Raw genomic sequence first — 16,279 nt, forward strand, 5'->3', positions numbered from 1 at the left:
TCCGCGCCGGCCATGGGCCCCCGCCGCTCCCGCGGAGCCGCCAGCGCGGAGCGCCGAGCGCGGCCGGGAGAGCCGAGCGCGGGGCGGGACCGGGGCGGGCGCCGCTACCGGGAGGGCGGGGGCGGCTCCCGGCTCTGCCCGGCCCCGTTCCCGGGAGGGTGGGTGCGCGGCTGCAGCGGGGGCACTCGTGGGCACCTCTCTGGTGCCACCCGCGCCCGTGGGCGCACGCACGGGCACCGCTCCAGGGGCACCCGGGGCACCCCTCCGCTCTTCGCGTGTGTTTTCCCCCGGGAGTGGGAGCTGCGGACGCCGCGGGGCTGGCAGGACCTGCGGGAAGGCACCGTGCAGACCCCGCCGGGGAGCAGGTGGTGTGGGTGGGGAGCGGCGCTGCCGTGCGGTACCAACAGGAGAAGAGCTTGGGGCCGTGGCTTAGAGACCCCCGGGACCCTCCGGGCTGTCCCCGGCCGGACCCCTCCAGGAGGAGAGGCCGGGGCAGGGAGCCAGGGCACGACACCGACACCCGGCTGCTCATCTCCGCTCAGCCCCGCACCGAAACGGGGCACGGGGGCACCCCCGGGAAGCGCTGCTGGAGCTGCGGGCGCACGGCCGGAGCGCTGGAGCGGGAGCTGGGGAGCCAGCGGGGTTGCCCTGGAAACAGAGCGGCTCCGGTCCGCATCGTTTGTCATCGTGAGGCCGATGACATGAGCCATTACAGCGATGGCAGGAGAAGAAGGAGCCGGGAGAAGCTGCGTCAGTCCATGGCCGAGTGCTCCCAGGCGCTGCAGTGCTGGTCCTGGGCACCTACACCCCGCAGCCACCCCCCTTTCTCCGGGGGCACAGCGGGAATGAGCCACAAGGCACAGCCCATCGCACCTGACCGTCCCGCTCCTCCGGGGCTCCGGGCCAGCTGAACCAGCAGCTCTGGCTGGGGAGCGCAGCCAGGAAAGGAAAAGGTGCTGCCAGGGCTCTGGCTCTGGCACTAGATGCTGCTACAGAGCAACATCGTTCTAATTATAGAAACGGTGTCAGTGCTCAGCAGTGAGAAAAACACGTACTTCAAAAGGTCTAGAACTGTGTGACTTGCTGCTGGCAAAACTCACTGAAAACCACGCCAGAACGAAAACCGTTTTTAAATGTGATTTGTACTCATCTGGCTTGCTTTAAATTGGCTAAAGGCTCAGCAGGGGAGCAGGGGGATGAGGTGGGCATACGAGCAGTAGAGATTTGTGGCTAAAACTGCGTTTCTACTCCTAGGGCTTTACACTAGTTTTACACAAAACAGCAACATTTGGTGGATCTATGTTTAACCTAAATATAGCACGGGAAAGTCAAGTCAGTACAGCAACACTCGTGGAGAAAGGAGGGAGTCTGGTGGGCAGGCAGACATTTAAATGTCACTCTTCAGATGTGTTTTTCTAGTGATGATTCCCTAAATTATTTGATTGTGTGGAGCAGAACCGCAGGGTTGGGGATTTACCATGAGTAAAGTACAACCCAACCCACTCCTGTAACTCCTTCTCCAGTTCCTGCTGTCCCCAGAACGGCCTGTCACTGTCACTGTCACTCCACCTGGAGAGCAGCTGTTGCTCTGTGTGTGTCAGCCCTGGGGTCCCACGGGGACTTGCTGGGGCAGGAGGTGAAGCGGAGCAGGTGGGACTCAAGTGAGAAAATAATAACCTTGGTGCTAAGAGCTGCCCTTTGAGATAGGAGCAAACCCCCATGGAGTGACCCAGACTGGGCCCTGTGTGAACACAGAACAAGAGACAGAGACAGTTCCTCCCTCAGGGAGCCACAGGCTGAACAGGTGGGACAAAGGGCAGGGGAGTGAACCCAGCAGCTCTGGCAGGGAGCTCCCGGCCTTCCAGCTCCTTTCCACCACCGCGCTGCCTCAGCTGCATGAAGCCAGCCAGATGCACGTGGCTTTTCCACAAGCTGGTGTTGTGCAGGGAACGTGTAACTGATGTTCTTGCCCCTCCTCATCTCCCTCTGCTCAGTGAACATCTCATTTCTGTGCCCCAAAGCCACACATCTCACCCACAGAAAGTTTGACTAAGCCAGTCCCTTTGTAACTGGTGCTGTGTGGTACAAAACGACATTTCTGGTCAAAAATGTCAGGGAACATCAGCTGTGGGAGGGGAAACCCAAACAGGAGTGGAAAAGAGTCCTAATTTGGCTTAGTGGAAATGATTCTTGTGCCATCAGTGGGGAGAAGGAGAGGATCACAGTCTGGCCCCACCTCAAATCATACTCAGTGCTGGAAGTTTCTGTTTCACACCAGGCAGAGAAATTTGCCCTTTGGGGGTGGGTGCCCTGGGCAAGGCAGCAGCAGGGAGAAGGAAAGAAACAGCCTGTCAGATGGGTGCTTAAATCAGAGGGACAATGAATGATGAGTCTGTTGCAGCCGAGCAGAAAGGGATGGAAAGAACAAGGGGCCCTTGGGAAGGCAACAAGCCGCTGATCTGAGGCTGGGTTAAGAGCTTGACTGGCAAATACCTTGAGAGCACAATGACATCCCCAGGCAGTGGGGTTTACTTACATGTGGTGATTCACTTCTCATGCAGTTCCCTGCATTTCCAAATCCAAATTCCTTTGGCACAAGAACGCTTAAGCCTACATTGTCCCCTGTGGTGAGTGGAGGAAGACAAGAGTGACACTGCTGTCTTCCTGCCGAGTGCCTCAGTTTCCCTGCTGTGCACTGGGTGTGGGTGGGGAATGCACATCAGAAAGCAGGTCCTGGTGAAGCTCCCACACTGCACACAAGCCCCAGGCTGCACAATCCAAACTGGGAGAAGGAAAGCTCGCTGCTGCTGGTGGGGGAAGGGGATTAATCAGCAGGAGATGACAACAGAAGTCCAGCCTTTCATTAATTAGAGGAGGGCACAAGCTGATTCAGGGAACATCTCCCACACAGCACCGGGGGGGTGTTTTTCTGCAGCCATTCTCCTGCTCCCTGGAGGCACTGGGAGTTTGTGGGTACTGCTTGAAACCACAGCCCTGTGGAGCAGAACTGTGTCACACAACACAAGCCATTCCCCTGGGGAGAAGCTGCAGGCCTGCCAGGAAAATAAACATGTTTGGCACAGCACAAACCAGGCCATTACCCTGTCAATCAGAGGGCTGAGGATTTGGCCAACAGGCAGCTCGGATGCAGAGCTCAGACCAAGCCCTTCACAATTTTTTCGAAACAGGTACCCCAGAACACACAGACCACCCTCCATCACCCATCATCTCTGCTGCAGAACTCCTCTCACAGAGGATTTATGAGTATCTGCACAGGAATTCAATAATTAATGTGGCAGAATGAAGCCCTATGGCTGCAAACCCAGAACAATTTCCAGCAGAATTAAGGCACAAGGGGAATTGGCCATTGCCACAGCTGATCTATGGATTTGTGGCTGCTATGGAACTTCACGTTTTTCTTGGAATCTGAATACTTTTCTACGAGACCTAGCCCAGCCCAGCCATGTTCTGACACCAGGAGATAAAATTATCTGGCTTGTCCTGTGCAGAGCAGACTGGACAGCTCCTTCTGGCTGGTAAAGAATCCATATGCATATATGTATAACTGGCATAATGAGAACCCAGTTTCAGCATGGCCTCGAGGCACTTTACTTTAACAAATAAGAAACAGACAGTAATAATCCTGGGCTGGTTAGAAATGTATCTTTCTGGAAATATTTGGGTAAGTATTTTTCCTCACCATTTTGGCTTACATGAGGTGCCTGGTTACCCAACATAAATGGCAGGGGTTTCAGTTCTGGTTTAGTTATGTTAAGGGGCATCTTCCTCCTGCACCACATCCCTAAGAACAGTCTGGAAAAAATGTAATAAAGACCCTTTGCTGGATTAAGCACAAATCAGCCGACCCAGCTGCCAGTGGGGCTTTGGGGCTGGAGGTATTTTGGGTACCTTATCTATATTACAGGTACCGTGAGAGCTTTTCTAATTAGTCTTCTGGAAGATGAAATGCCTGCAATGACAGTGGCAAGTGCCATTTCCAGCCTGCTCACACAGGACTGAAATGGCTCGTTAAGTCATCTGCAATCAGTGGTGGGGCCCTAAAGCTTTGAATACTTGATTCGCTGCCATACAGCAATTTTCTCATGTGAGGAGAAGCAGGAGCAGTCAGGCACCTCTTCCCCATTTTCCCTCTCTCTGCCAAATGAGCTTTTCTTTTTTTTTTTTTTTCCTTTTCTTTCTTTTTCCTTTTTTTTTCCCCATAAACTGTTCCCTTAGAAACAGCCTGTTCACCCTTTCACCCTGCTCCTCCCCTCCCTGCCGTTCCCTGCAGCTCCCGTGGCCTCTCTCCTGCTCCCTCTGAGTGAACAGGGACTGACGTGCTCAGCCCTTTGGTAGCAAAGGGAGGTGATGTTTCTGGCAGCCCTGCTGTGACAGGGGAGGTGGCACGCTGTGACCTCAGCTGACAGCCACAGCCGTGGCGGCTCCCCAAGGGAGCTGTCAGGCTCTAAACGCCTGGTTCAGCTCCTCATCACATCCAAGGAGAGAAAATGTTAACCCCAGCCTACTTCCAGCTCTGCACTGAGCTCCCAGCTTCACCAGAGCATTTCATTACGGAATGAAATCATCCTGTTTGCTGTCAGCTCCAGCAGCTTCTCGCCAATTTGTTTCACAGAGCTCAGAAAAATTGGAAGGGGCTGAAGCAATGGAGAGGAACACGAACATCTCAAAACCAGATTTTTTGTGTTGGAAAAGATTACATGATCCACAGAGACATGTGACCCAGGGAAAAGGTTCAGAGCACATCTGTGATTGAAATAAACCCGAAGAAGTTCAGTCTGCTCTGAGCTGTGCCAGTTCTGTCTAAACTTGGGTCTCCAAAGCACAGATGGGAATTTGGGAGATAACTGCTAGATGAGTTCACACTGTTTGTCCTGTCAGACCAGGGCTCTTACTGGCAATGCCTGGCACCAGCTCTCTGCTGAGAAGGTCCAAGAAATCCTGCTGCACACTAGTCAGGGGTAACATACTCCAAGTGCAAGCTTACTCCTGATTCTGACAAAGGGTGTTAGTTTAAATCACAATTTGGAAAATTTATTGCCCTGTAATGTTCTTTTTTTTTAAGTGAAAAGGTCTCTACCAGAACTCAAGGTCTTCTCCTTCTCCACAGGAATGTCAAATATCATTTTGATCTTGTTAAGTTTCCGCCAGGCCTCAGGAAAACACTCAGGCAAAGGCAACTGCAGCCACGCATTGGATAACTGGCCTTTTGGATGTTTTTTTGTGTGCTACAGCCTCAAGCAGGATGTATTTACAAAGAGTAGGAATCCAAAAACCTTTTCAGTCTCACCTGCACTGTGACTGCTGCTTCTGAAATGCATTTTGACTCTGTTCTCCAGAGGAACTATCAACATGTTCCCTTCCCAGTTTGTTCCTACAAGGAACAAAAATTCATGGTGGGGCACATTCTGTGGGAGCTAATTTTGGTGGCTTTGATTGTGTGGATGATCTCTCTGCAGGGATCAGACGGTCTCGGACCTCTCTGTAGTTCTTATCCACTGTGGAAACATGGATGAGGTGGATTTCGGGGGGCTTTGGCTTCCTGTCATCCCATATATACTCTGGAGAAAGCACCTTGGAAGGTTTGTGGCACAGGAAGTGCCTGTTGAGGTGACTCTCCTCCTGCCAGGCTGCCACAATCCCTTTGGCTTTTGTCTCCAGGATGGTCATGTGGCAGGTCTTGGTGAGCTCATAGACCTTCCTGACCAAGCCTCCAAACACGGCTCCTCCACAGTAGAAATCCCCTTCTCCCTCAGGGATGAAGGCTGCCGAGGAGCTTCTCCTCTCACAAAGAAACTGCTCTCAGGGGTCTTGGGAGTAGCCAGGGTGGATGGCTGCCACCACATCCCCCAGGATCTCGGGGCCCCAGGGGCTGTGGGACACCATGCTGATATCCAGGCAGAAGAGGCACCGATGGCTCACCTCGGCCACGTGCTGGTTGATGGTCTCCATCCTGCACATGGACATCTCCTGCCAGCTGGAGTAGTTCTGGATGGGGATGGTGACAAGCCTGCACCCTGGCTGCAGCTGGACGTGGGGAATGGCCTCGGGGCTGTCTGTGAAGGTGTAATAGTTCACCTGGGAGCCCCGCAGGAGGTGCCGCTCTGCCGACTCCAGGAAGCGCCGCACAAACCTCGTGTACCTGCACAGACACAGCCCATGGAGAGCACTGCAGGGACAAGGAGGGGCTTTCTGTGGAGAGGGACTTTTTGCAAGGGCATGGAGTGGTAGAGCAAAGGGGGAATGGCCTTCAGCTGAAGGAGGGCAGGGTTAGATCAGATATTAGGAAGGAATCGTTCCCTGTGAGGGTGGGGAGGCCCTGGCACAGGGTGCCCAGAGAAGCTGTGTCTGCCTCTGGATCCCTGCAAGTGTCCAAGGCCAGGTTGGTGCAACCTGGGATAGTGGAAGGTGTCCCTGCCCATGGCAGGGGGTGGAAGGAGATGAATTTTAAAGTCTCTTCCAACCCAAACTATCCCAGGATTCCAAGGGGAGGAGTGGTGGATTACAAAGGGCATGTTAGTGAATGCAGGACAAGGAGTGAAGAGAGTTCACTGATTATCACTGCAAGAATCCACACACTACACAAGCAACAGGTGTAGTGGAGGATGAGGAATAAGGGGATTATCCCCATTTTGACCAGCTCTAATTCCCAAGCCACCTGCTAATTCTTAAAAAATACTGCCCACACTTCAGGTTCCTTAATTGTTGTCATCCCGTGGGCTTGTGTGATTATGGATGCACTACACAGGCACAAAAGCCCCCTTTAAACTGGGACAAATTCCAGGAAAAGAAAAGCCAAAATCATCTTTCCACAGAGGAAAGGCATCACCCTGAGAACTGTGTCCACTGAGTGCTTCCCTTACTTTCCAACAGCAAAGGCTGTCACTCCCATGCTCAGGTTCAGGGTCTGTGGCACTGTCCAGGATCTCAGGATTGAAGGTCCCTTCCCAGATGATGGGGACCAGCCATGGTGTGACTGTCATCACATCCTGGTGGCTGAAGGGGGAATAAAAAAGAAATGCTGATGAAATGTAACTTCTCGTTTTGGTGTTGAGGCCAGTAAATGTGAAAGAAGCACTAAAAAGGCAGCAAGAAGAGTGTGTGAATCAGCATTAATTCACCATGGAGGGTATTAGCCTCAGGTATTTTCTCCCTGCACTCTGATTTGAGGTTACAGACACAGATATTTCAACTCCTGGGCTGAAATTAAGCACTTTAAAACATCAGCAAAAACCTGAGGATCTGCTAAAATCTCATTTAAGGACTTTCCTGCTGAGGAGAGTTTAATGACCACTGAACTCTCAGAATGGGAAGCTGTGCCTATTTGCTATCAGCCTGATGCAGATTGCTACAAGCAGATTAAAGCACAAGTAATAACATGAAAATTACTATAAAAATATACCCCATTGCTGTGTTATTAAAACACAGCATGCAGCACGACAGCTTATTTTTCCAGTATTTATATATAGCTCCAACACATTCAGATACAATTTAAAATGCTGTATGTGAGCCAGCATTCAAATGTGTAACAAAGTTAGAAAAAAATCCTTAATCTCCTGTGAGGAAAGTGGAAATACTGAATATAAATGCAGCAGAATCTGATTATGCCCTATTACAGCTCTGCAACGCTGTTTCAATTTGCTGCTTTGTTTTCAGTGTTTCATTCTTACCTTTTTGATTTTAAAAGGAGATGTCATTTATGGTGCAATTCACCCCAGCCTGCTCACATCTGTTCCAGACCAGGAGCTGGAGCCCTCTGCTAATGGAATTTGGCACACACAGCACGTGGCCACACTTGGGGGCTGCCAGGCTCCCACCTGACACAGTCCCAAGGCAAAAAAAGCACCAGAACCAAACTGGGGGAGCTGTGGGGAGCAGCCTGGTGCTTCAGGCAGCAGATCCAATTAGATCCTCCAACCCAGATATAATACTTTCAGTCTGAGAGGATACAAGAATAACAGTTTGACTCCTTCCTACAGCAATGCATGTGATTGAAGGATTAAATTATACAGGAAGAAGAATTTGGGTTGGAGAAAATGTACTGACTTGATCTGTTTCTGGGTTGGTTATCCTTTTTTTGGATGAGGGGGGTGAGGGAAGGAAACATGCATGTTCCCTTCTCTAAGCTTTTAAAATTTCATTTTCAAGGGCTGCCCTGGGAGTCATGGTCATGGTCACCCTCTCAGTGCCAGTGAACTCTCTCCAGAAGACACAGAGCACAAACAGGTTCAAGATTCTCCCCATTTAGCCCAGTACATACCAGCTAATCTAGCCCAGAAATTGATTCCAACATGGAAGAATGAAATATTCAAGCTGAGTACATCCTGTTGAAAGGTCAGGGAGGAAATAACAGATAACAGTAAGTGTGTGTACCCACAGGGTGTGTTTGTTAACATGCAAAAGGACGTGGCTGTTGAAGGTGAACTGCTCCAGATAAAAGTCAACTCACACTAGCAGAGCCAAAGGAGGCTGTAACAACCCGAGCTGCACAGAGAGTGTGTCCAAACCACTTCCTGGTGCTGCTGTCCCAAATCTTCCCTTAAACTCCCTGCTTTGGCTGGGTCTCGGAGATTTGTCTGTGTTTGCTGAAACCGCTGCTGAAGGTCACACAGAGCACCTGCTTTATTTTGCCCTGAAATGAGCTCAAAGCTCTCCCACAGCTGGTTGCAGCTACAGCACAGCTCCAGAAGGTATTTCCCACCATCTTACAGATATTACAGATTTCCCATCTCAAAAAGAGTTCCTGCCCATGACAGAGTGTGTGTGCTAATGTAATATTTAGGAATTAACAGTAAGTGTGCTAATAAGTGTGCAGTAACCAAACCCAACCTTAGAGCAGCACAGGCAGCTGCTGACACACCCCTGTGGTTGGGATTCTCAGGGAACAAGGTCCTGCCCAGTGTGCCCCAGGACCCTGGAACTGTGAGTGCTGCAAAGTGCCCGAACCAAACTCAGCAGAAACAAAGTTCAAACAAAGAAACTTACTTTGGCGCCAGCACTCTTGGCTGCTGATAAAATAATCTGTAAAAAGGAAGAAATATCCATTGAATAATACATGAATATGCCTGGAAGAGAGGAACAGCAGTTTAAAGGTCAGGAGATAAAAAACCAGTACTTACTGGGGGAAAAGCTGGATTAGCTTCTCTTCTGTATATTGGAGTTTTATGGAGCTGCATGAAGGGGTGGGAAAAGAAAGGGATTGTTATGCTTTTCCTAAAATATCAACCAAGTTTGGCTTCAGGACCTGCTGCTGCACTGACAGCTGTCCAAATCCAGCTCCAGCTGCTGTGGATGCTGCCCTGCCTGGCCCAGGATTAGGCATCACCTGGGGCTGCCAAGCAAGGGACAGCTTTGGCACAGGACACACAACATGATAGGGACAGAGAGATGCTGCAGCCATCCCAGTCTGTGGGGAAATCAGGGTTTAGGGGTCAAAATGCACATGGGACTGTCAGCAGGGGTCATGGATGTGCTCCATGCCTGACATAAATGTTCCTGGTCACCTGGAGGGCTGAACTACCTGAAATACACCACATTTCCAACAGCATTCAGAGAAATAAGCACCTGACCAGACACAGTGGTTCAAAACGGGCTGAAATCATGAGAAATACCTCAATGAAACATGAATTCTTTTCTATTTGCATAATTCTGTTTTGTTTTTACAAGGACAGTAGGTCATGGTAAGGGATGGGAGAAGCCGTGGCTCTGGTCCCAGCTCTGGTGCAATGTGGCAGTGAGGAGGTCACTGGGGCTTGGTCCTTGTCCCTGTCCCTGTAAATTCTCTCTGGGAGAGCTCGTGGCACCCAGGCCAGGTCAGGCACATCAGTTTGCAGCATGCAAGGAAGCTCAGAAGCAGCTCCCCTTCAGCTGTTCAGGTCCAGAGGCCAAATGCCACGGCACAAACACATTCACAGAGTGCAGGGAGAGCACAGATGGCAGAGGGAAGAAGCAGAGCATGATAAGAACTGGGGGTTATTCCTCACTGTGACAGCACTCCTGGGCCTGTTCATCTCACCTCTCTGCTTTAGGTGTCTCTGTCTAGTGAGTGGATACTTAAAGCACAGTTGTGCATGTGCAGGTGTGTGATTACACCCTGATAAGGAATCCAGCTTTAACCTTTAGTCCTGGGCTCTGTGACCCACAACAAACACAGCCTCCCCCACCTGTGCAGCCCCAGAGCTGTCCTGCAGGGCAGGCAGGCCCAAACAGCATTGTTAGCTTTTTGTTTTAAGAGAGCGACTAATTACAGCTTCATAAAGAAAGAACAAGCGACTTGTTAATCACTGTTTGTGTTGTCAGTGTGAGTAACAATGATCTGTGTTACTCATTAGACACAAAAAAAAAAACGTACAAGATTTCAGGGCACGGAAGGTAGTAGGGCAGGTACTGCACTTTTCCACTCCCAGATGTAGCCCTGTGGGAGCAAAGAAACATCTGAAGGTGAGTAATGTTGAAGGAAACCTTCCTAGGATTTTCCAAGATCACCTAAGGATCTGGCACAGATTTTTGAGAGGTAACTGGCTAACTCCATGTCAACTTTGCTAATTAGTGTAGGATCTCCTGGGTTCACATTTTAACATGATGTCCTGCTGCTGAGGCAAAACTACCCACAAGGTGAAAGTACAGCAAATTGCAACATCATAAATAGGGGATAATTCATAATAATTTAATAATCAGTATTTTAATAATTAATGGAATGCCTTATCTCAGATTCCCTTCCAGCAATGTTTGAGTTTGCTCCAGAGAATCTATAAGCCACACTCAGTCATCAGAATATTCAGTTACAGAATTTGAAAGCTGCGATGTCTGACAGCTACAAACCTGTCCCTGGTGACACTGGAGTGAGTTTGGACTGTTTGAAGAGACACATACTCACCTCTGTTAAGGCCTGAGCTGAAATGTAATTGGAATATTCTATACTTAAGCATTTGTTTGATTTACCAAAATATGAATATCGATCTAATATCGATATACAGCTGAGACAGACAAAAACTCTCTAACAGTTTAGAGTCAGAAAGTGAATGTTTTATTTGGTGCCAGGCTCAGTGTGGGATAGTTCCCTAAGACGCAGGGCCCCGATACAAACAAACACAAAGCTTTTTATTTACAAAAACTATGAATATCCAAAATACAAATGCATATTCATAACATTAACACCTCCCATTCTCTGCTTCATATGGAAATGAGCTTAAATGTCATTAAGCATGCGTAGTGTGTGTCCTGAATGGAGTCGGTGGTCTCGAATTGGGTCAGTGGTCCCAAGAAAGATGAAGTAACTCATCTTCCTCATTTTGACATTTTTGCCTTTCTGAACTTTAACAATCCTAATTACTTTAGTGACCTCTACGTTTCCTCTTGGGTGACTTTTGAAGGGGTTCCCACCAAGGGAGGAAATTGGTAATTGTCCTTGTTCCCTACACCAACTCATCAATGTTTCTATTCCTCGTTCTTAGCACAGCTAAGCAAACATGCAAATGACAGATCATCAGTTATTTGGTAATCAGTTACTAACATCTTAAAACCCATTGCAGGTCCAGCTCTCTTAACTATTTTAATTAACTCTAGCTGGGCCCATATTCCTTCTTATTCTAACTAATTTCAACACAGCTAGCCTATAATTAAAACCTTTATGTTTCTTCTAAATCTATGTTTCAGTTTGCGAGTCACTATGGTGTTAGCAGCCTGATTTGGACACAATTGTTCTTTTTTCCTCACTCCCTTAGCGCCTTCTCCCTCTACCAGTGCTCCTTTATCTATTACACAAATTGCTGTTCATTCTTGCAGCTTGAACAGGGACTTCCCATAAAAGTCACAGCCTTTATTTTCCCCCTCCTATGAGTTCTACCACAGGGTATCCACAGGATGTTTTAGATACGGCTGAGATGGCCAGCAAATGCTTACCAGATAACTGCAGCAACAACACCCAGGCAGACAAGAGATCCCACCACCACTCTCCTGGAAATCATATCTTCTAGAGTAGAAGGAAGGGCAAATTCTGAATTCCAGCAGCTTTCACTCTGTAAAGAACAAAAAGAAGGGGAAGTGAGCTGTAGGTATCTCGCTCTGGGAGAAACTGGTTACTTCCTCAGCGGAGGATGAAGCTTCTCAGCAGTTTCTCTTCCAGTTCTGATGTGATGAACATGGAAAGTGCCAGACTGTAAGAGCCAGGGCACTGAGGCAGCACCTGTAAAGTGTCTGAGCAAGTTCTCCATTTCAGGGAGCTTTAGCCCTGGGTGTAGTGTGTAAGGAGCCTTTCTGATCTGATTCCACTTTCTGTGGATTCCATTTTCTCATCTCAAGCAGCCACCTTTGGCAATGGAATCAAATCACCCACCTCAATTCTATCAGAGAGCTAACACCGTTATCACCTGAGCTGATAAACTCCACCTTTCACAGTCCAGTAACTGCCAGAGGCACTCCCTGCAAAGGTGCCGGTAGGAAAGGTAAACTGAGGTGTGACACTGGCACAGAAACATCTCACAATCCTAATGCATGTTGGGTAGACATTGAGCCAAAGAAATAATTTCCTCTACAACAGCCATGAAAATCAACTTTCCCAAGCCCAGCAGCCTCACCTTAAAACATGAAATCAACCTCTTTTTCTGTTCACAAGGAAGGAAAAGTGCCCACAGAGTGAACTTTGGTCCCTGTGACGAACACACAGAGCATTTGCATGAGGCCTCCAAAGGCGTTAGGAGCACATTAATTGTTATTACTTTGGTTATTACCTTCAGTGAGGACACGAGCAGGGAGCTGTGGATCAAGCTCATGTGGTTTTGTTTCACTGCTGCTGTCTCAGGACCCAACCCTCCACACCAAGTGCTCTTCCAGGCCGGCTGGAAGGACCAGATGCATTTCCAGTTAGAACTTTCTGCTTTCTAGAATGTGATTGGAGCCTGCAGGAAAAAATAAGAAGAAAGAGGCTGTTTAGCAATTCTGTTTATAGAGTTGGTAGCATTTCTATTAGTGGGAGGAACTGGTGCATGGTGCCTCTTGGAGAGTGCTGAGGTAATCCCAGAGATCATTACTGGCTCTTGGTGAGGCACAGGACAGTGCCAGTGGATCTCAACAGGAAGGGGTGATTTTCCTCCTTTAATTTCTTTGGCTGGAAAAAGACAAGTGGCAAAAGTTCTTTAATTTGCTTTACTGTTTCACACAGAAATCCTCACTGGTGCTTCTTCCTCACCTCCCTGTGAGACAATCTAATTAGCTTTCACCAGGAAGCATCACAGAATCCTACTTTAAAATAACGACTGACTTTATACACATATATATATGTAGGTGTGTGCATATATATAAATATATATGTCTTAAGGCCTTCCACCTAAGGCCACCACCACTTAAAGCCTTCGTAGAGTCATGCTGAGCAGTTCTGGATTCTTGCCTAAAAATGCTGCAGATCCTCAAACACAGAAGGAAGTGCAAACAGCCTTCCCCCTCAAGCTGTTATTCTGTGTTTTGACCAGTTTTATCTCATTCCTGTGCCAGTTGTGTCATGAGAGCTGCTACGCTGATGCCAGGATTTGTCAGTGCCACGTTTCTTACCTTGTGCTTGATGCTTCCAGCACATGCAAAGCAGACAAATGTGCAGAGGGGAGTTCCAACAGTTGTTTCCAGTCCTTCTTTGAGAGCAGGCTGCACACAGGGCAGGTAGGAAAGCCCTTCTCATCAGCAGGCTTCCAAATTTCCAACCAGGATCTCACTCGCTGCAGTTCAGATCTGGGCAGTCTCTCTTTCCATACCTGAAGGCTCTGATGTTTCCTTCCCTCTTTCTGTTCTGTGACCTCCTTCCATCTTTCTTTGTAATTCCCTAACTTCAAGATATGGGATTATTTCTGTCAGTTCTGACTGGACTCTCTCTAATCAGCCCATCCTCGTGAAATTGGTGTCAAAGCAACCCAAATTCTCCTGCTGAGCCCTCAGCAGTATGAAGCAAAGCTGGATTACTCCCCAAACTGAAATGTTGTTACAATTCATACATTCCCACAGGACATTTGCCTACTTTGCAAGGACCAGCACTGGGATGACATTCAGCCTGTGGCCAAATGGAATCCACATGTTTTCTATGGAACCTCTCCCAGCCAGGTCTGTGGCATATAAACCCTTGTACTTCATGAAAACAAACTCAGTTTTCAGGCTCTTTGTTTTTCTAAAACATCAAGCCCTGACTGAATCCTGTTTTCCCTGGGGCTTGCAGCCCCTCCCAGCTTGATGCCACTTTCCAATTGCATAAATATCCTCTCAACATTTCCACCCAAAGCATAAGGGAACACACAAACAGTCCCACCTAGGAGCAGAGTCTCCTGGGGGTTCCCATTTTCTGCACCTGACCCATGCTCTTATCTCCATGGCATACAGAGGCTGATAGCACAGAACGTGGGCGATGGGGAAGGACAGAGGATAAAAACAGAGAGAAGAAAGGGGACTAACAGTTACCCTCAAACAGGACAGTAAAATTAACACAGAATAAAAAAAGTTGTTCTGGTTATTTTGGTGCAGTTTCAGCTGTTGTAATGGGCACAGAGTACTTCCATGTGTCTTTTACAGAGTAAACATCTAATCCCTCAGGAAGAGAAATACACATATTTTGAACTATTACATCATTAGGAGCACAGCTGATGCATTCACCCTTTGCTTCAATTTCTGTGGTACAAACCTGCCAGAGCACTGGAGCCAGCTGAGATTGGAACATCTTTTGCATCTAAAACCATCTCACTGAGATTTAGCTCAACTGATTTACAGCTTACCATGAAAACATAAATGAAATCAATGAGGTTGCAGCCAATGAAAGAATCTCCAACCCAATAGAAATCACAGCTAAAGCATTTTTAATAGTTACTCAGGTTCCTCGAATTTGTTCAGAGAGTTTTTTCAAAGGGATATGGCTGAAAGTAGCTCTGTTACTCCCAAATGAACTTGCTTGACCTCCCAGAACAAAGCACTACTTTATCTTCAAGCCCTGCTTGGAAAGCATTCTGGACAGCTGATAAATACCTCACTTGTAGACTGTTCCATGGAAAATATTCTTTGCAGAGCAACTATTTCAGATTTCCAAACGTGCATTTCAGATTTCTACAACTGAAGTGGTGAGCTGTGACTGCAGGGTTGCTCAGAACGTGGAGAAAGAGAAGATATCCGTGGGGAGGGCTCCATCTGTACCCAAGCAGAGGTTTCCTTGCAGGACTCCAGTGTGGAACAGGCTGCCTTTGGCTCCCGTGACACAAACGTGTTCAGTCACACCTGAGGCTTGAACACGAACTTCTGCACAAACCCACTGCTCGGGCTCCTGGCTTTGCAGTGTCTCAGATTACAGCTGCACCACGGAGATACCTGGGCTCTGGCAGGGATCCAGCTGGGAAGCACTGCCCAGCCTGCATCTCGCTCACAGCACATTCATCAGCTTTACTGACAGGGCAAAAAAGAGCTTCTTCCAATGTGCCAGATGGAGAGAATCGAGAATTCAATTGGACTCAATTTATAACGTCTCTGATCGCAGTACAAATCATCAGTTCACACCAACCAAGATCAGGAGGACATCAGCAAGATTTGACTGATCTCAGGGGCAGAAAATATTCTGGATGGATTATCCCCACCAATCTTCCCCAGGCTGAACTGCCAGCAGCCAAGCTGTACTTTCTCTCCTGAGCTGGGCAAACAGCTGCTCAAATTTCCATTTGTATTTCTGTATTAACGACAATAAAGGACAAAATTGGTAGCAACCAAATGCAATTTTGCACTGACGAACTGCACAGAGAAGAAACCCTTGCAGGCACCTGTGGTTGCCAGAAATCTGGCTTTTTTTTGCCAAATTTTTTATTACTGCCAAAAATAGATTGGGAGCAAATCCTTCTACCATCGAAATCAGTCAGTGTCCTACAGATGATCCAAAAAGATCAGTTAGATCCACAATAAATCCATGCACGTTTACATGTGTGTGTTTATGTCTATACTGACCTAATGATGATAAAAACTAACTCGAAAGATACACTAATAGCATTGCCTAAAATTGACAATTATTTCCAGTTTCCTTGTGATGGGGAGGACAAATGTATCCAAGATGCATTTTCCTTTCCAAAGGCATCATCTAAGTTCGTATTAAGCAACGGTTTTACAACACCTGCAGTGTCTTTGTGTTGAGATGAATCCCATGTTCGATCCTTTTGCCTTTTTGTTTCCTCCTCCCCCTTCCCAGGGGATGCAAAGAACACACTGCGCTGCCCATCAGAGGAAGAGACAGCAACTGACATTCCCCCTTTAGAAA

The 16,279-nt window shown here is 48.1% G+C and overlaps 1 protein-coding gene across 1 annotated transcript; it reads right to left on the reverse strand.

Annotated features, from left to right (window-relative positions):
* Window positions 1-4,509: 4,509 nt before the first annotated feature.
* LOC121676054 (globoside alpha-1,3-N-acetylgalactosaminyltransferase 1-like) lies at window positions 4,510-13,474 on the reverse strand. Its single transcript, XM_042051980.1, is given in 8 exon segments — window positions 4,510-6,160; window positions 6,882-6,929; window positions 6,931-7,014; window positions 9,004-9,039; window positions 9,138-9,188; window positions 10,370-10,432; window positions 11,920-12,035; window positions 12,747-13,474. Coding segments are annotated over 8 exon segments (1,191 nt in total). The 5' UTR covers window positions 12,789-13,474; the 3' UTR covers window positions 4,510-5,409.
* Between the last annotated feature and the right edge of the window lie 2,805 nt (window positions 13,475-16,279).

This window comes from Corvus kubaryi, unplaced genomic scaffold (genome assembly GCF_017639235.1).
Source record: "Corvus kubaryi isolate FWS band 111438036 unplaced genomic scaffold, C.kubaryi_AGA036_p1.0 78, whole genome shotgun sequence".
Classification (NCBI taxonomy): Eukaryota; Metazoa; Chordata; class Aves; order Passeriformes; family Corvidae; genus Corvus; species Corvus kubaryi.